General features: G+C 58.6%; 6 protein-coding genes across 6 annotated transcripts; 2 read left to right on the forward strand and 4 right to left on the reverse strand.

Annotated features, from left to right (window-relative positions):
- Positions 1 to 42: 42 nt before the first annotated feature.
- THITE_2044327 (uncharacterized protein) lies at positions 43 to 738 on the reverse strand (the record flags this gene model as incomplete). Its single annotated transcript, XM_003652741.1, has 1 exon — positions 43 to 738. The coding sequence occupies one exon, from the start codon at positions 736 to 738 to the stop codon at positions 43 to 45; it is 696 nt and encodes a 231-aa protein (XP_003652789.1).
- Positions 739 to 2831: 2093 nt separating this feature from the next.
- Positions 2832 to 6415, reverse strand: THITE_2144016 (uncharacterized protein; the record flags this gene model as incomplete). Its single annotated transcript, XM_003652742.1, has 7 exons — positions 2832 to 3026; positions 3096 to 4254; positions 4351 to 4393; positions 5092 to 5405; positions 5471 to 5511; positions 5571 to 5839; positions 6214 to 6415. 7 exons carry the CDS (start codon positions 6413 to 6415, stop codon positions 2832 to 2834), a joined length of 2223 nt encoding a protein of 740 aa, XP_003652790.1.
- A 905-nt stretch (positions 6416 to 7320) lies between these two features.
- THITE_35493 (glycoside hydrolase family 18 protein) lies at positions 7321 to 8965 on the reverse strand (the record flags this gene model as incomplete). The annotated part of the gene is made up of 6 exons (XM_003652743.1): positions 7321 to 7567; positions 7635 to 7799; positions 7944 to 8405; positions 8535 to 8667; positions 8728 to 8784; positions 8854 to 8965. 6 exons carry the CDS (start codon positions 8963 to 8965, stop codon positions 7321 to 7323), a joined length of 1176 nt encoding a protein of 391 aa, XP_003652791.1.
- A 4350-nt stretch (positions 8966 to 13315) lies between these two features.
- THITE_2128521 (uncharacterized protein) lies at positions 13316 to 14374 on the forward strand (the record flags this gene model as incomplete). The annotated part of the gene is made up of 1 exon (XM_003652744.1): positions 13316 to 14374. The coding sequence occupies one exon, from the start codon at positions 13316 to 13318 to the stop codon at positions 14372 to 14374; it is 1059 nt and encodes a 352-aa protein (XP_003652792.1).
- Positions 14375 to 15726: 1352 nt separating this feature from the next.
- On the forward strand, positions 15727 to 16744 carry THITE_2114558 (uncharacterized protein). The gene is made up of 2 exons (XM_003652745.1): positions 15727 to 15933; positions 16062 to 16744. Exons 1-2 carry the CDS (start codon positions 15818 to 15820, stop codon positions 16294 to 16296), a joined length of 351 nt encoding a protein of 116 aa, XP_003652793.1. The 5' UTR covers positions 15727 to 15817; the 3' UTR covers positions 16297 to 16744.
- Position 16745: 1 nt separating this feature from the next.
- THITE_2114560 (uncharacterized protein) lies at positions 16746 to 18588 on the reverse strand. The gene is made up of 2 exons (XM_003652746.1): positions 18025 to 18588; positions 16746 to 17969 (listed from the first exon to the last, which is right to left on the reverse strand). The coding sequence occupies exons 1-2, from the start codon at positions 18460 to 18462 to the stop codon at positions 16995 to 16997; spliced, it is 1413 nt and encodes a 470-aa protein (XP_003652794.1). The 5' UTR covers positions 18463 to 18588; the 3' UTR covers positions 16746 to 16994.
- Positions 18589 to 18658: the final 70 nt, after the last annotated feature.

The raw sequence follows: 18658 nt of genomic DNA on the forward strand, positions 1-18658 counted from the left end.
TCAGCGCTCTGGTATTAATCTTTCCCATCGCCAGATGTATCACTATCGGCCCCGGCGTTCGACCCTATCTATGTACTCCGCAACTTTCCACCAACGCCTGATTGACGACGGCCCAGCCACAAGTTCCATCCCCGGCGGCGGCCGCGCCCACCGCCCCTGCGCCACATGCTCGGCCCATCTGGCGCGGGCAGTGTCCTCTCTGACCAGCACAAAGTGCGGCACCGGCGCGTCCTCGGGCCGTTCCAGATTGCCCGGGTACGGCGGCTCGTCCTGCAGCCCCTCGTCATCATCGATTAACCCGAGCACGCGCCGAGCGTGTCGCTCCTTGATGGTGTCCCCCACGGCCTCGAGATACGCTGCCATCGCGCTGCTGACCAACTTGACGGTCATCCCGCCGCCGGGCCCAGGCCTCGTGAGGCGGATGCCCAGGCCCGGCGGCACGTTGCCCGCCAGGGAGAGCTTCTGGACGTTGTGGCAGAGGCTGAGCGCGTGAGCGAGGTAGTCCTCGAGATCGCGGCACTGGCGCTGGTCGGCTGGCGCGTCGCGGCCGGGCGCGAACGGGCGCCGCGCGGGCGAGGCGGAGCGGCAGCACGTTTGGAACGTGACGGTCAGTTCGGAGAGGGTGTGGAGGGTCCGGATCTGGTGCATGGTCTTGGACCACTTGTATCGGTAGTCCCAGAAGAGCTTTGGCGTTGGATATTGGGGGTCGCGGCCGTGCAGCGCGTAAATGCTGTCCATGCTGCGCTGCAACTCGATCCCACCCCATGGACAGAAGCAGGAGAACCAGATTTCCAGGTGCTGGATGTGGGAAAGATTGGCCCCCAGCCGGGCGATTGTCTCGGAGTGGCGGCCGCCGTAGATCCTGAATTTGCGGTACACGGACGGAAGCGCCTCGGCCGAGACCTGCTTGCTCGTTAGGAGCAGGCCCGCGCCGGTGTTCAACCTCGCCGGCCGGTTCGGCCAAGGCGCCCGGTACTCCCAGCTGCAGGCCAGGTCGTAGATGTGGCGCCGTATCTCACCGGGGAGTTCAAGAAGACCCTGTCGCGGCTGACGCGTGCTGGAGTTCTCGGCAACGCGAAGAGCACTGCCTCCCTTCCTCGTGTCGACGGCTGGCTCGCGTCTAACACCCTCCGTGACCAACTTGCATGGGGGCGTAGAAACGGCAACGCCCCGATTCCGTGGATACCGGCACAGCGAGATAGCCCGATACGCGCCCGGATACCAAGGGTTGACGGCACTCCCGACGAACGTGTTTGTGGCGTTCTGCGCATCTCTATAGCCGCCCACGGTCCTGCCGTCCAAACTCCATCCGAGTTGCCAGGCGAGATTGCGCGCGTAGTACTCTGGGACGCTGCTGATGAAGCGTATCTCGCGTGCCATCAAGAACAACCCGAGGCCGGACCAAAAGCCCTGGTGGTCGCCCGGGGCTAGGGGCTCCGCCCCTCTCAGCCGGCACCCCTTGCAGGTCCATGGGTCCCCGAGACAAGGCCGGAAATACACGTCTACGGAACGCACACAGACCCACCACTGCCACAGCAGATCGAACACTGCATTCCAGTTCTCCCGGCAGCTCGGCGCGTGTCTGCTGCAGTCATGTTGGCAGTCGTGGAAAAGGCCGAGGTGGCGGATATGCGCGACGCGCTCGGGACCGAGAGAGACGAGGTAGTCCCGCGCCTTTCTGGCGTCCGGGCCGAGGTTGACAGTGTCGTACAGGACGGCGACGGCCTCTCGGTAGACTTGGCGCGACGCGCACAGCAGACCGAGGTTCTCTCCTGGCGCGAGCAGGTCGGCCTCCGGCCAAGGGGGACTAGCGTCCGGCCCGCCGTGCAAGACAAGCCAGTAGATCCGGTTCCGGAGGCGAGGCGGCAGGTCGAAGATCGTCAAGCTCCGCCCGCCTCGCCGCGCGCGGGATAGCTGCGTTGAGAGTCCCGGCACGCAATTGACGACTGTCCGGATCAGGGCGGACAGGGGAGATGGAAGAAGGGAGTTTGCCAGCCAGATCAAGAGGGCCAGCTGGTAGAAAAAGAGCGTCACAACTGGCGGCGAGGACGATGGCGGTGACGACACTGACCGCGGCAAGGCCATGGCGGTTAGTGGGTGCGAGTCGGAGTGGCGCATTTGTATACGACGACACAAGGAAGATACGGCCACCTGGGAAAAAACCTAGGTCACGTCAGAAGCTGGATCATTACGAATGTATGTGACTATGGAATGCATGTCAACCTAGCGAGGAGGCAGGGGGTTCTGTCCCTGAAACGGCATCGGACATAGCGAAGACTTCCGAAGGACGGTGGACAAGCGCTGCCAAGTGACAGGATGAAGCGTGGAAATATAGAACAACCATTGCGAAGGAGATACCAACTTCCTTTGAGCGACCGATTTGCAGGGTTCAATGCCTCAGAGGAACCGTACAACGATGTGTCCGCTTACCTGGGTGAACAGCTCAGGAGTGAAGAGCAAATATAGCGCCGCAGGGAAGACTAGCTTGCCGACTCGATCCTCATGAGAGAAGAATCGTTGATTAGGCCGGGAAAAGTGGGCGATCAACTCGAGGATGTGAGCAAGAAGAAAGAAGTAAAGCAGAAAGGAAAAGGCTCCTCAGCAGAGGCAGACGAGCACTCGAGAGCCCTGCAGATCGTGGAACCGCGGAAGAAGCGCCAAAGTGAAATGGCTTGTCGCAGAAAAGAAATTGGAGAGAAAAGACCGAGCTTGCTTATAAGAAAGAACAGGAAAGCCACGAGGGAACCGGAACTAGGTTATAAAGTGTCTGTGTTGTTTTCTAGATCCGAGTAATCACACTCTCGACGATGACCTCATCTTGTCCTGTGCAATTACTGCAGCTTGAAGTCAGCGTTCGTCTTCTCCCAACCATCAACCCTTGTCCCCCTAGCAGCGACCCTCTCCGACAGCTGGAGCTTAAGCGAGCGGGACCGGTCGGTGCAAAGCTCATACAATGTCGTCAGATTGAAGAGCAGCGTGTGCGACGATCTGCCAGAGTCCACGAGTGTTTCCAGCAGCGCCTTGCCCTGCGACGTCCCGCCGTCAGCCCTCACTCGCACCCCAGCTTGTAGCATCACCCGCCACGCGTCACTCACCTCGTGCATCCTGCCCACATACAGCAGGCAGACCGCCATATTCACGGCCACCATCTCATCATCCACCTCCTCCCTCAAGGCCGTCCATCCGCTCAGCGCCGCGTCATACTCTCCATCCGCCATATCACACAACGCCCGGACCACCTTCTCCTCAACGGACCCCACCACGCCGTGCTTATCAGCGATGCACCCCCTCGCCGCCTCGACGTCACCCAGATGCAACCACAGCAGCGCCATGCGCACGGCCGCCATCCGCCCGTCGTCGCCCGCCGCGGGCTTCAGCGTGCCCAGGTGCTCGATGGCGCCGGTCAGGTCGTCCATCTCGACCAGGGCGCCGGCGACGCGCACGCCGAGGTCGGCCAGGCGCGCGCGCCACACCTCGGCGTCCGAGTGCGCGTGCCGCGCCCGCGCCTGGCCCAGCTGCGCGCGCGCCTCGCGCGCCAGCTCGTAGTAGCTCATGACGGCGCGGCGCGGGTCGCCGAAGCCGAGGGCCTGCAGGCGCACGGCCAGCAGGCGGAGCGGCCAGGGTACGAGGTGCTGCGGCGGCTGCGGCGGCTGGGGTGAGCGGCCAGGGGCGGAAGGGTCTGCTGCTGCGCGTCGGTCGTGGGCGGGGCTATCGGCGCTGTCGTCGTCGGCCTGCGGTTGTTGGTTGGATGGAGAGGATGAGTAGTAGAATGCCGAGTGCAGGTCGCCGAGCGCTTTCACCTCCTGCGCGGCTAGCGCGGTTGCGTCGATGAGCGTCAGGCAGGCGAGACGTGTGTAGAGCAGGTCGAAAATCCGGGCGTGGTCCGTGGGAGAGACGGTGCCGTTGGTCAGCGCCTGCGTGGCTGCAATGGCGGCGGCGCGGAAATGGCCGCGGGCGAGCAGGTCTGGGATGGGTGTGTCTGGGGATGACTGTTGGGCCGGGTTGCGGAACGCCGGGGGCACGTTGAGCGCGGTGAGCGGGTGGTAGATCTCGGGGCGGAGCAAGTACGAGAAGTCTTTGGGTCCGGCCCGCGGGGCAGGCGCCGTCGACATTACCCGCCTGCCCGTTGGCGCCGGGGAGCGGGCGGGCGATGGCGGCATCCTCGGAGATCCGGGCCCGGGACTTCGCGGCTGGCTCCGGAGCGACAGCGTTCGTTGAACTTGGTCAGCGGCGAGGGGTGACGGCAGCGGGATGCTGGTCACACGGTGTCCCCAGTCAGAGCGGTCCCAGGCAGCAAACCGATGATTAAGGTATTGAATTATCAAAGGCGGGAAAGAGCGAGTCACTCACTCCTCATCCAGCGGCCCTTTGGTTGACGAGCGGGGCCGGGTTGCTGCCGGTGTGATTCCATTAGTGACTCTGTCCTTCCGTTTTCAAAGACTTTGCGCACAAGTCTGCCAGCGCGCCCACAGATCAGGAAATCCCGAGGTGCAAGCCGTTCCGCCCGTCACACTTGCATCGCGGTGTAGCCGTGCCGGCTACGCGGCCAAGCATTCAGCAGTTGAGAGTCCGTCCCGAGCGGCCGCTATGAGTGTACATAGCAGTGCAGCACCGACTTGCCTTTGACGCCCGATCTTGTTCGCGCGTGCCCTTTGGGCGCCGTTTCAGAAGACTGGTCCATGAGTGTTGATGTATGTACCCGACGGATTGTTCATTGTTCAGGTCAAGCCGAGCATTGACCGTCTCCAGGCCTGTGTGACGTCGGGCAGGGTGGATCAATTAACTACCCTGCGCAGGTGTCGGCAGCTGGGTGCCATCTGCAGCAGGCATCCTTGCCTATCTCAGCAGGTCACCTGGACGGTGTGAAATGCAATCTCTCCGCTACATCAAGCTTTGCGCGACTCATTTCGGCGCCATTCCTCCGGGCAGCATCGGGACTGGAACTCCTGCTGTCCTTCGACTCCCTTGACTCGGCGCGGTCAATTCCTTCGACGGCCCCCTGTACCCTGTCGGCGCGTGGCCTCCCTCCGGCTGCATCGTCGCCCTGGTACTGCCCGCTTCCTGATTCCACATCCCCATGAGTCCCCGAACTAGACCCTGGCTCGTCTCTGTTCAGGATATCCATGTCCAGCTCGTGCATCTGTCCGCCGCGTCTGCTTCTGCTTCTGCAACCGCCGCTGCCTGCCGTGCCTGTGGGCATAACAACGTCCTTTGCGCTGCCCAGCCACTCTCTGTCAAAGCTATGCATGCCCAAGGGCGGATGCCAGCTGGTGTCCGTTGCTGTAGATCCTGGGATGGAGGATCTCCTCTCGGTCGACCGCTTGACAACCTTGCCAAGCAACTCGGCCATGTTCATTTCGATGTTCAATTTAGCGAGATAGGTGAGAGGGTGCGCTTGGACGTAGCTGGCGTGTCCGTGTCAGCAGCAATTCCCTCCGCGGTTGGGTGACGGGTGTGTCCGGGAGCTTACACTGCGTCGTCGGGCAGCGACATGAGCCCGATGAGCACGACCTAATGGAGGCGCGTGTCAGCCCGGCTTCTTGTTCCAAAGGCCTGGGCGCGCTACTTGCATCAAGCGAGACCGAAACGGTGACCATGGCCAGATTAGCCCGGTACACCAGGTTGTACTGCGTCAACCCGATGGCCACGAGCTTGGACTTGACGAGCCACATGAAATAGGCGTTCATCATCAGGTCGATGATGGCAAACAAAACCTTCTCTATGCGGTCCCACACCTGGTTGACGCGGATGAAGGCCTCGTTAATCTGGAGTCGCGCGGGGATCCAGATACAGAAGACGCTGACGTTGATGATGCCGATGGCGATGAGCAGCCCCCGATCTTCAGCCACCGCTCCTTGGTCGGATTATACATGATGAGAGCGAGCCGGTTGGCCAGGATCTGCATCAGACAATGGATCTGGGGCGGCGTCAGCGACAGACGAGGAGCAGGCCGACTATTCAGTATGTGGCAGGTATAGTTGAACGTTACTTGAATGACCCAGATGACGACTTTGCCTCGGTATGTCACATCAGCTACCGCCCGGCGACGCCAAAACAGGGACCCCGACACCTACGCATTCCCAAGAAATACCATATACTGCAGCAGAGTCAGGATGCCGGATCATCGAGCAACTCTTGCAACGGGCGACGGCGCTCACCTCGGCTGAATTTTTCCAAGCAAGAACAACCAGCTTCAGAGAGAGGCCACCGTACACATGATTATCTCTGCCCACAGCATCATCACGTAGATGGTCGCCTTGTGGCATCGCTTCCATGATCGATACGACTGACGGCCGGCCTTGGTGCAATCGAAGGCTGCGACGGCCATGGCGGCGCCGTAAACAAAGGCGCCGACGAGCAGTCCGCCCTCGGAGGTCTTCCGGGTGCGGTACCATGGTGGAACCAGAGTCCCCATGATTCGGGCCCTTCAATCATGGTGAAGAAAGGGGAATCGCTCAAACAAACACGCCGGCGCGTTGAAATCAGTCCCTTGCCTCAGGGTGGCAACCATAGTCACCTACGCCTGCACGAAAAACCATGACGAAAGACGAATTGCCTTCTCTTGAAAAAATGCGCCGGAAGTGCTGCTCTGGCGCAGGTAACCCGGACCCTCCATGCCGTCATCGCCGGCTCCCTATCATCCGAATCAACCCACGTGGCTCTCGGCAGTCGCCAGGTGCGGCGCGGTACTATTTTGGAGCCAAGCACCAGTCGACGGGCATCTACCTTGCATAGCGTGGGGTCAAAGTGAATGAGCCAAGCAATGAGAGCCATCGATTATGGGTTTTGGCAAAGAACGTCCGTTTGAAGGAGAAGACTCTCCGGAGAGGGGCGAATCGAAACATCGTCCAACTCGACCAACTGTCCGAGGGCGACGAGCTAGCCCGGGAAAGTGTCATCACCTAAATGCGGCAGCCGGCCGTTCAGCCAAGGCTTGCGCCATCATGTTGACTCCACGCCTGCAGGGGTTCTTGCACTCGGGTCGCAGTCCAGCTGAGATTAAACCGAGGTCCTCCAATTGGAATGCTCTTGTTGTAATACAAACCTCCGCTAGTCCATTCTGCCCACGTGGAGCTGCAGTTTCCTTCCATCACCGGCATACGGGACTCAGGAACAGCGCAAGATGCGTTGAGTTTCGATTCTCTTCGACGCAACTAGGTGGATACCCATCACGCAAGAGAGAAGCATCCGGGCCGTGCCGCAGAGGAAGGTCAATTCAGTTTCCGTGGATAGCTAGCCCCTGAACTGCCCACCACTTCCCCACCAGAGAGGGACCGAAGTAGCACCAGCAACCGGATACCCAACGACTGATTGCCCACGTTACTCGCACTGGGACCACCAAGGTCCGACGGAGACGCACTGGTATGGTGGCTGGCACTGCGTCGGCCCCTGATACCCGGTCCCACCGCACTGGCCCCATTGGGGTACCAGTGAGCCTGTTGGAGCGGAGGTTGCGGTGGCCGTTGTTAGTGTCGTCGGCGTTGTGGTCTTAGATGGCAGCTGGCCTCCGAGAGCGGAAACAACGCTGTCCAGGAAACCGGCATTTCCGTATACTTGCGACATGTCCCTAGTTATTCCAAGTCAGCCACGGCATGCCAACATGTCCTTTCTGCGGCCGTTAAGCCAGCACCTACCACAGCATGACGCCCCCAAAGCTTGAAAACCCCCGCGAGTAATCGATCACATTCGTCAGTTGCTGCCCACTGACGTACCCGCTCCCCGCCGCCGTCGCACTCCCAGGCAGGCCCAGCAGCACCTTGACGTTCGGATTCGGGCTCACGGTCTTCGCCCAGTTGTCCCTAGTTACGCGCCAGTCATATTAGCCACCGTCACGCGCATCCACGCAGACACACACGGGGCATCGCCCAGTCCAAAAGCCTGCACAACAGTACTAACAGAAAGAAAGAAAAAAAGCAAAAGCAGAAGGAGGAGGAGCAACATACCACGTCTCAAAGTTGAAGTTCCCCGGCCCACCGGCGCCCGACACGTACGACGTCGCGCCGCAGTAATTATTATAGAACTGGACGCTGACGAAATCGAACGCGACGCTTGACAGCGCCTCGCCCATGGCGGCGTCCGGGAACGGGCACTGCGGCGCGGCCGAGAGGTAGAAGCGCCTGCCGCCACTGCTGCTCGCGGCGTCCATATTCGCCCGCAGCGCGGCGGCGAAGGGCGCCAGGTTCGCCGTGGTCGCCTCGAAGTCGAAGTCGAAGCCGTCGACGGTGGCGGAGCCAAACGGGCGGAGGACCGAGCTATCGCTGGTCGGCGGGCCGAACATGCTCCACAGCGTGTTGGCCCAGGTCGTCGCCTCGTCGGCCGAGGTGAAGCCGCCTTCCGTGTAGGTCGCTCCGCCGATGGAGAGGAGGATGGTCTTGCCGAGGGACTGGCAGGTTTGGATGTCCTCTCTGTAGCGCGGTGCGGTGCATGGCGACGGTTAGGATGAGTGTCTGTGCAAAGTTTTCGTTCGGTCTCTGAGAGGGCCCAGAGAGGGGTGTTTAAAGGGGGAAAGAAGTGAAGTCAAGGGAGGGACGCACTCGATCTGGGGACATTGCAAGAGCTGGGTGCCTGGGAAGGTGGTGCAGTTGTCACCTGCGTTGGCAAAGTTGAGAGACGTCGGGTTCTTGATAGACGTGAGGAAGGCGAGCGGGATGATGTTGAAGGGCGTGCCTGGGAGGGGTGTTAGTACTGGGGAGTAGTAGAGGGAGGGAGGGAGTAGGGGTTCATTACTAGAGCAGTACGAGGAAAGCCGCTGCTGGCCGCCCGCGCGGTTGATGGAGTTTTGCCCTGTGTTTTGCCTGCATCAGTTCCCTGAAGTCCACTCACTGCCTAGCCCATGATGCTCGTAGCACCTACCCCAGTAGATGGCAATGTTGTCTGTAGCGCTGGGGTTAAAGCCGGCCAGCACTCCAGGTAGCAAAAAGATGCAGCCGCAAAGGGCCACAATGCTGGTATGACTGATGGCCATTTCGGGAACCAAGGGCCTGAGAGGAAAGAGGGTTTTCCTGACGAATCTTGTGCAGTGTATCCCACATCTGTGCGACGGGCATCAACACCTGGGTGGTATATATAAGCTGCGAAGGTCTCAGTTCAAGAGTCGTGGCGTCTGGTAGTTGCGCAAATGACGCGGCGGACTGCTACCATCACATGCCAGATGCTACGTGTGTCAACAAGAGCCAGCAAGGATCTAGGTACTGGCGTCGTTCCCATCAGGCATATGCCAACACCTCTTACTGCAGGTCACCAATCGCATCTCCAAGACACTCCATGAGCTAGATTTGCGACGTTGCACTCCTCTGGCTCCATCATCAGCAAAACACCGAGGACCATGAAGCAACCGGGCTTCTACTACTCTGTGGGGGCCACTGGCGTCACGCGTACGGAATTTTGCTACGTGATCAAATGCCTCAAAATCGCTGCTAGTCTTAGTCGGGTGGTGTCTGGTGGTGTCTCTCCTCTCAAACCACGACCACTAGGGAGGTCTTAATCAAACCATGCAGGGACCGTTGTTATCTCCATCCTTCCCGTGGGGTGCAGTGTGTCTCAGACCCAGGGCGTGGGCCATGCCCTGTGACAGGTCTCATGGACAAGGCCACCCCCTCCCCGCACTCCATGATTGCCTCCAGGCTGCGGCCCACGCCCGCTTGGCGCACGTGGGTGAAATTAAGAATGAGGTCAATGTTTCAAACGACACTAGTGTAGACGCCGTCGGTGGAAAAAAGTGACGAGGACGAGCCTGTATTTACTTAGAGCGGAATATAATCAAGCGTCGATTTGTGCTGGAGTCGAGGAGCAGTCCTTTCTGAGAGACTGCCACGATAATTGACTTCTCCCAGTCTTGGCCAGCCCTCTGGACATCAAAGCGAACGAAACCGGGTAGACGGAAACGCACACAACTGTCCCCCGTCGTGCCTTGTTGCGCAACTTCCCTACTGATTAAGGGGTATTGTGCCCGTCGCAGGGCTGCACCCTGTACTGTGCAGACCACAGACGCAGCCAATGCCACGGCAGCACAGCGTCACACATGTGGTAACGCAACCATTTTAACGTTCACTAGGTATGTTGGGTGTGAGCTCTTGGGAAGACTGTGGGGTAACGTTAAATGAGTACTGTACATAGTTACGGCGCTGCTGCGACCCTGTTCGACGGCCCCTTATCTGCTTCTGGGTCTTTCTGCCGCCCGGGGTGGCTCATGGTGCCATCGGGCGCCCTGAGATTTCCCAGCTTAACCTGCCGAAAGAGGCGACGAGACATTTGGGAGCAATTATCCATCGTAACGTTGCACAAGAGTTTGGAAACCAAGTACTGAACTCAAATGGAACAGCCAGCCGACAGGAAAGAGGGAGGATGCGCCGAGGCAATTTGGCCCGAAAAAGGGGTGATGGTGTGGGGAGAAACCCTCTTCGTGCTGTTAGATCTATTCAATCTTATTAATAAGAGGCCTGCGTTATAGTTATCCTAGCGTGGACATCGGCCCCTCATCCACCGCCTCGGGGAGCATTTAAGTGTATATATATATGTCTTCTTCAGAAGTTCATTCCTGCACCGTAAAGTGGCCGCACACCACGCGATAGCACGTCATTGGGCGTGCTCAGCATGCATGGAAGGCTATGGGTGTTAGTGAACTCCGATTCCCAGTGCTCCGTTGCATAGGTACTAAAACCATTCTCAGCAGTGGTGAGGTATTTGGAAACCACAGCGACAGCAGGGCCGCTTCATCGACTGAGTCCTGATTCTCGACACCTCCATCACGTCAATTCAGGTCGGCCACCTGCACCTGGTGTTCAAGTTGTCCCTTTGCAACGGACATCGTGCCTTGCGCCCGCGGCGACGGCAGACTCGCGAGACAGCATCCAACCCTGACCCCATCCAGGTTCCGCCCAGTCTTGTTTTCTAGAATTGCCGCCGTTGAGGTCGACGACTGACAACAGAATGCGGAACTTTCTATATGGCTGACCGGCTCAAGTAGACCGGAACCAAACAGCAGATCGGTGATCCCGCCGGGCATCCCTAGGTTGCGCTCCTTCCCAGGTGACAAGAGAGGGTGCTACAGCAATTACTCTGCGCATCAGGTACAAAACTGCGCAAGCGCAGGGTTTCTCGTCTTGTTTGATGCACAGGGAAGCCGTTCTGGTTGGGCATCCGGACTACACTACTCCGTGCCGGAATGTGGGCGGCGGCCGGGATCTCGGACACCCCAGGCCTCTCTCGGTATTGGCGCGCTTCGGTCTATCCCGTCCACTCCCAACTTTGCCTGCGCAACGTCTACATAGAAGCGCAGAGACTTCTCCGTGTACTTATTTGGGACACCGGACGATTGGTCTCGATCCTCCACGCGACACGCCAACGACGTCTCCTGGAACGTTGAAAACCGAGCCCAGTCGTCCCACTGGTGTCGACGACGAGTCACTACGGTAGGATACGGTCCATATATCTCCGGCAGCGAGACGGCCATGTAGTTCGGGTTAGCCTACATCATGCAAGCATAAGAATGCGTGGGTAATCCGTACTTCGCAGTACTCGGTGATAACGCTGATTCGTGAACTGCGGCCGTTCCCAGGCTGCTGAGTGTCTGGGACCTCATTTCGCGTGCCCATATGAACTGTATTAGGACATTTCGACATAGAACGGTCTAGCCCCCCACGGAGCTAGTGTAGAAACGAGGACTTGAGGAGGAACCGGGTCTGTAGCCTTACCGGCACTTTCGAGGCTAAAATCTGACCCCGCGCGGTGGTGTCCATTGACAGTAACCGACACAAGGCAGCAAGGGGCTGCGGCCATCCACTCATGATCGTCGACCTCAAATACCGGCAGAATACCAGGGGGCTCCACTTGCACCTAGTTTTAGTTGCCCCCTCTCCTGCGGAGAGGGGGGGACAAAATCATGGGACAGTCAACAATTGAGGGACAGAACAATTCTCCATACATTTTCTGAGTATCCGCGTTAACGCAGAACATTGTACTTAAATTACACAACCAATTTGCATTGCATTGCTTTAAAACTTAGGTCAGTTACTAAGAGGGCTTAGATATATATATTTTTTAAAATGGATTAAGATTATATATTTGTTTAAGTATATTTAAACTAATATACAATAGTAAGTTAGACAGCAACTCACGCAAAAGGAAGATAGCAACTTGTATAAAGGATTTACAAATAACTAAGTAAAAGCTTACAACAACTTATTTAATTTAAAAATAATTATATTTTCAAGCTCTTTAGTACCCTCTTTGCAATTGGACAAAGTTTAAAGGTAATGCAATATAAATTGGTTGAGTGGTTGAGGTGCAAATGTCGATACTAATATAAATGCTAAGAAAATGTATAGAGATTTGTTCTATCCCCCCATTGTTGACTGTCCCATGATTTTGTCCCCCCCTCTCCGCAGGAGAGGGGGCAACTAAAACTAGGTGCAAGTGGAGCCCCCTGGTATATGAAACGGGGCTAAAAAGCTTGATTTGAGCACCATCCGGCAGAAGGCGGACCTTGTACCATTGTGCTTGCTTGGCGCATCCGGCGACCCTGGCGATCTACCAGGTTCACGGAACGCTCGAGGTCTGGAAATAGCTATTCGGGACAACCATCCGCATGCTCAGAATTAAAAGATTGTGGCGATCGCAACTTAGCGAATTACGGCAAAGCTTGCGCAATCCCGTCTCTCGGTTCCCCAGGTTTTCGTTGGGCGGAAAAAAAGGGGGCCTGCCGCAACTCCTCTCTACCCCCCAGCTCCGGTATTTTACTGCCAGGGGTCGGAGCCTCTGTCGCGACCAGATGACCTGTGTAGGAGAGTCAAACATGTACTTGCCTAGACTGTGTATACGCAAGACACAGTATGGTTCGGCGGTTGCGGAGCGATCTGCATTCGTGGTGCTTGTTCCTGTTGCCAAGGTTCCATCCAGTAGATTGAATGTCTCGCCTAGAAGATTCGCTGCGACGTCGTTAACGAGCAGCAAGGCTTTACCACGACCGCCAGACACAGTCGGGCCATGGATATGCTCATAGGACGGGTTGAAAAGATGGGAAAACATCATTAACAGGACGCCGATGGGTTGCAGTGCAATATCGGCATCCTTGATTACATTGCTTGCCGCCCTAGCATCATCGTTGATCTTGAAGGCATCATGATGGCGCTACGGAAGAACTCCGAAGCTCGCCCAACTCGGGGAGGCGCTCGCAAGCAGCCCAGAAGTCTATATAAGGGCGGCTCAGTCAACTCAGCGGCCGACTCTCCGTCTGACAGGGTCTCGGCGTCGACCTCGCAGCCTCAGTCCTGAGCATATTCTCGGCCACTCTCTCCTCCGCCAATTCGTTGTCAAGATGACGCGCATCTTGGTTACCCTCCTGGCTGCCGCTGCGGCCCTCCAGCCGGCCGTCGCCGCTCCTATTGCCCAGGGAGCCGGTGAGGGAGGAGTCGCTCCCCCGTCTCACACCCGCGGTCCCCGCCCGACATGGTCCTTGCCTAGCGGACCCGGCTTCCCTCACCCCACGGGCACCCGACGCCCGCGTCCCCCCCACTCCGGCCTGCCCACCGGGCCTCACTCGTGGCCTCCTATCCCGACGGGCCCAGCTCACTCTCACCCGCCTAAGCCCACTCACTCGTGGCCTCCTATCCCGACGGGCCCGGCTCACTCTCACCCGCCTAAGCCCACCGGGCCTCACTCGTGGCCTCCTATCCCGACGGGCCCGGCTCACTCTCACCCGCCTAAGCCCACCGTTTCCCACGAGGCGCCCCCGGTCAAGCGCGACGACGTGGACCCGACTCCACCGGTGCCCTCCGGCCCGGCACACTCCCATGGCCCGCACCCTACTGGCCCGCACCCCGGCGGTCCTCACCCGACCGGCCCTCATCCCAGCTGGCCGCACCCGACCGGTCCCCACCCGACCGGCCCTCAACCCGGCGGTCCTCACCCGACTGGCCCTCACCCTACCTGGCCGCATCCCAGCGGTCCGCACCCCACGCTCCCTCCTCATAGCTGGCCGCACCCCACCGGACCTCACTCGCGCCCGCCGCGCCCCACAGGACCTCACTCCCGCCCGCCCAAGCCGACGTCCTCTCCGGCGGCGAAGCCCCCGGCTAAGCGCGACGACGTGGACCCGACCCCGCCGATTCCCTCCGGCCCGGCCCACTCCCGTCCCCCGCACCCTACCGGCCCTCACCCCAGCGGTCCTCACCCGACCTGGCCGCACCCCAGCGGTCCTCACCCGACCTGGCCGCACCCCAGCGGTCCTCATCCGACCGGCCCTCACCCGACCTGGCCGCACCCGACCGGTCCCCATCCCACCTGGCCTCACCCCACCTGGCCCCACCCCACCGGTCCGCTTCCCACCTGGCCTCACCCCGGTGGCCCGCGCCCGACTTCAGCTCCGCCGGCTTAAGGGGAGTATTGCAAGATCGAGCTGGTGGGTTAAAGGGGGATGGCTGGAGGCACGGGGGTTGAGGGTGGATGGATCTCCAGACTGCGTGGCTGCTGCTAGCTGAGAGAGAAGAGCTGTCCCGATGCGCCTGCCTCGTTTCTTGCTGCTTGGGGCAGTGGCTGCTGCTGCTACGGCTGTGGTCGTGGTATAATTCGCTTCTTGACGCTCGTTTGATGCTCTGTAGCTTAGTTTTTGGCTGTGCCTAATCCAGCTGTCCGTTGATTGTCAATACAGTCGTTGTTAGCTCTACGGGTCGCCGTGGCATTGTTGTTGCGTGCTGTAACTGCCAGTTACTTGGACGTTGGCGTCGATGCGGAATTGCAGTATGGATGTTCTAGATGATGGGCATCCCATCGTATGGAAGGTCTGGAACCTGTAAGCAGCACGGATGTCATACGCCGTATCTGAAACCTGCTCGTTGCGAGATTTGCTTCCCGCCTCTAACCAGATGAATGAGCGGCTTGCCTCAATGGCCGCAACCAAGGTACGGGAGTGGTAGTCTTCAGAAACCGACTTGGACAACGCAACCTCATTGTAAGCCACACTACCGCTTCGCTGTGCCTTAGTCTTCCATATGCGAGACTGGCTGTTTTCGAGATTTGGATTCCGCATGGCCTGCCTCTAGTAGGGTTAACCCGGGGGTACAGAGAACCTGAGCGGCATAGCCCGGGCCAAGATGATGGTTCCCTAGCGACAAGTGTGGCCAGGGCCGGGTTCAGAGGGTTCCGAGCACTGGCCAGATGAACGACCTGTCGTGCCTAGCTCCGTACATGTGTGTGGAATACGGGTAACGTACTCTGTGCAGTGTAGTGAAGTAACATGTCTGAAACCCGCCCGACCGACGAAGACGGGCGGAAGTGCAGTTCTCAATTTACCTCTGGAAGAATGGGCCCCACCCCCAGCCGAGACAGCCATTCAAAATCCGCGGCAACATCCGGGGAAGCGGAGATGCCTGAACGCTGATAGGTCCGGTTATGGATTAAATTGCTTGCAGAACCGAACCACTGTGGTCCGCTAGTCACACCACATCCATGCCGAACGTCTGGCTTGTGCAGCACACTTTACCAAGGACAGCCGGCGACGGTCCCAACACCCCCAAATTTGTGCCACCCATGGGCTGACTCCTAGTGCCAGCGGCAGTGCCCGTCTCACCGCGGCTTTTCCCGTCCTGCAGCGCTCGTTTGAGAACCGTTCCTCCCCCTCTCTGGTTCTCGCATGCTGAGACCATCTCTCGATCCCTCCACTCTGTTCAGAACTCCATTTGATCTCTCAGCATCCCTGGCAACCTCGGCAACAACCACATTCCCTCCCACAAGTGAACACTCCTTGAACGCCAAAAACAAGCCATCGCCAACTCTCGCGCGTGACCACCTAAACCCGCACAATACCGCACAATAACCCAAAATGAACCGCCGTCCGCCCTCAACTGCACGCCCCCTCTCCACCTCAGCCCGCGTGCACCCGTCCTTCCTCCCCTACCTGCACAACGCCTCACGAAGCAAAGCCCGAGGCCTGAAATGGTCCGTCCAGCCCGTTACTGCGCTCTCAACCCCTCCCCCCCACCCCTCCCACCCCCAAGAAACCTCCCCCCTTTCTCTCTTAACCATCTCCATCCCAACCGGCGTCCATCCTAACCTCGCAGCAAAAGGATCCCACCCCTGGCAGCCGCCGTCACAGCAGGCTACGCGGCAACGACATACCTCGCCGGCGGAGAGGCTGAGCAACAGCAGCTACAACAACAACAGCGACAGGTCGAGGCCGAGCAGCAGCGGCGGCGGGAGGCGGCCATGGCGGACGCGTACGGCGACCGTGACAGCCTGGAGGCGCTGGAGCGCGCGGTGCGCGTGTATGAGGCTCAGCGCAGCAGCGGGGGAGGACGGTGAGCTCTTCTTTCTGAAGGAAGACTCCTGGTGAGGAACAGGGGGTGTGGTTGGTTTGCTGGTTTGGGTTGGTGGTGCCGTCCTTGTTCATTTACTGCCTTTTGCATGGCATTGCATTGATATCACGGCGTTTTCCCTTTCATTTTTTTGTCATTTCTTTTTTCTTTTTTCTTCTTTTCCTCCTTTTTTTCCCCCTGGGCGCTTGGGAGGGGTGCATTTTTTCGGCATCAGCGGGTAACGTTAGCAGAACGGGTGTTTTCGGATCTGCCTTGGATGGCATCATTGGCATGTGATAGTGTGGGTTGGAACGACGGGTTCAGCAGAGAGAGTCGGGATGGGATCACTTGGTTTGAAAACGATGGGACTCTACTCAACCGGCCAAAATAGATCTCCTTTTCATTTTAGTCTCAATTACACAAACAATCCCGATCAACATTGACTAAGAGACCGGGTGCTGGCGGTACTGACTGCAGAAGTTCGGTTGATTGATATTACAGCCCCTGTGACGGCTTGATGAGCCAGATGAACTTGAACTCAAAATGCACAATCTGCGGCTTGTAAAGAGCTCACTTAGCATGCCTGTGCATATACAACCTTCGGTCGCCTCAAACACTTATTGGCGGTGTTTAGGTCACGGTACAGGAGTGCCAGCTTTGAGAATAGGCAGTAAATGTGCGAACGAAGAGAAGACATCTTTTGCATCATGTTCGCAGCGACTTCTTCTTTGAACGCTTGCTTTTGGCAATCTCTTCTTCCTCGTCCTCCCACTCTCCACCTTCCTCCATCCGGGCGTTGACCTGCTCTTCGGCGTCGCCCTCGAGCCCTTCACTGTCAAATGCATCCTCCTCGTACAAGTCGCTGTCGGACTCGTCGACGTCCATCTTATCGTCCTTACCAACCCCTTCGGCCTCGCCTGACTTGTTGCTGCCCGCCTTCGCCTTGCGCTTCTTCTCCACGTTCTCCTTCTGCTGCTTTTTGCGCGCTTCTTTCTCTTTCTTCCGCCGCTCCCACCTCTCCTCGAGTTCCCTGATCTCCTCCTTCGTTTTGTGGACGTACTCGTGCCACATGACTTTGCCTGAGCAGAGGCCCTCCTCGACCTTGGTCATGCGTAGCCGCATCCGCGGCCCGAGCTCGACCAACTTCACCGCCCGCCGCTCGACATTGTTGTTGGTCCCGGCCTCCTCATCGTCACCCTCTTGCTCTGCAGCTCGGGCCTTGCCGCTGTGCACCTTCTTGGCGGCTGTCTCGAGCACTTCGACCTCGGCGTCGGTGTCCGGCTCGCTCCCGCTCGTGGCGTCCGTCATGTAGCCCTCGCCATTTTCGCCACCAATGAGGAACTCCGAGATGTCATTCAGTTTTCCGAGGTTCGGCAGCCCGCCTTTCTTGTCCTTACTGGACTTCAGTATCTTCTCTGCCGCCTTGAGTCGCCTTAGGGGCCTCGATAGCCCGACCGCTTTTGTGGTAATGGCGTAGTGCCGGAAATTGACGATGAAAGTACCGTCATCGGACTGCTCGCGGTTGAGGAGTAATACTCTCTTAATCGACTTCAGAGGTGTGGTCTGAGGGTTGATCGGGGGAAAAAGAGACTGGAAGGCGGTTGTGGTGAGAGACTCGAGGTGTCTGGGGACTTTGGTGTTCGCGTCGGATGTCGGGCTGGTAAAGTTATTCATGACAAGCTGTGGCGGCGGTCAGCATGGTCCCTCAGGCCGATCTGGACTTTCGCTTGCGTACCAACGGAGGTGTGATGTACTCTTTTCCTCCACCCCTTGGGTGCCGTTGCGCTCTCCTGACATCCTTGGTGAGGGAGTACTGTTCGACTCGGAAATGGAAAGTAGGCCCCCGGGGCGCAATAGCAAGCCGCAGATTTGTATTTCCCGACTCGGACCGGGAGAAGAGGAGGAGATGTGTGACTCCAAGGGGCCCGCACATGGTAACGTAGTCGCGCAACCTGTTCGCCTTCCGCTCCTTGAGACGTGATGCTGTCCCGGGCTCCATAACGCGTCGAACGTCGGTCGCCAACTGGCTGACGCTGGTGCCGACCTCGCCCGCGCCTATCCGGATCACCATGCTCTTGGGGTCTCGTGTGTTGGCATGGCCATTGACGGCCGCCGGAGTGACAGGATTGTTCGCCCCGACATGGGTTCTCTTCTTTGTCCGCCGCCGGGCCATGGTCGTGTTCTCTGAAGAATGAGTGCTGCTCGGCTTGGGGTGTGAATGCAGCTGCAGCCCCGAACCGAATCCGTTGACGTTTCTGGGTATGGGATATGCAAGGCTGGCAAAAATTTCGGTGGGGTCTGTCTCGACTATCGCGGGTGCCCCACTCCCGATAAGCATGGGAATTTTGGGGATCATCGAGGTTCACCGT

This window comes from Thermothielavioides terrestris, chromosome 2 (genome assembly GCF_000226115.1).
Source record: "Thermothielavioides terrestris NRRL 8126 chromosome 2, complete sequence".
In the NCBI taxonomy this organism is placed as follows: Eukaryota; Fungi; Ascomycota; class Sordariomycetes; order Sordariales; family Chaetomiaceae; genus Thermothielavioides; species Thermothielavioides terrestris.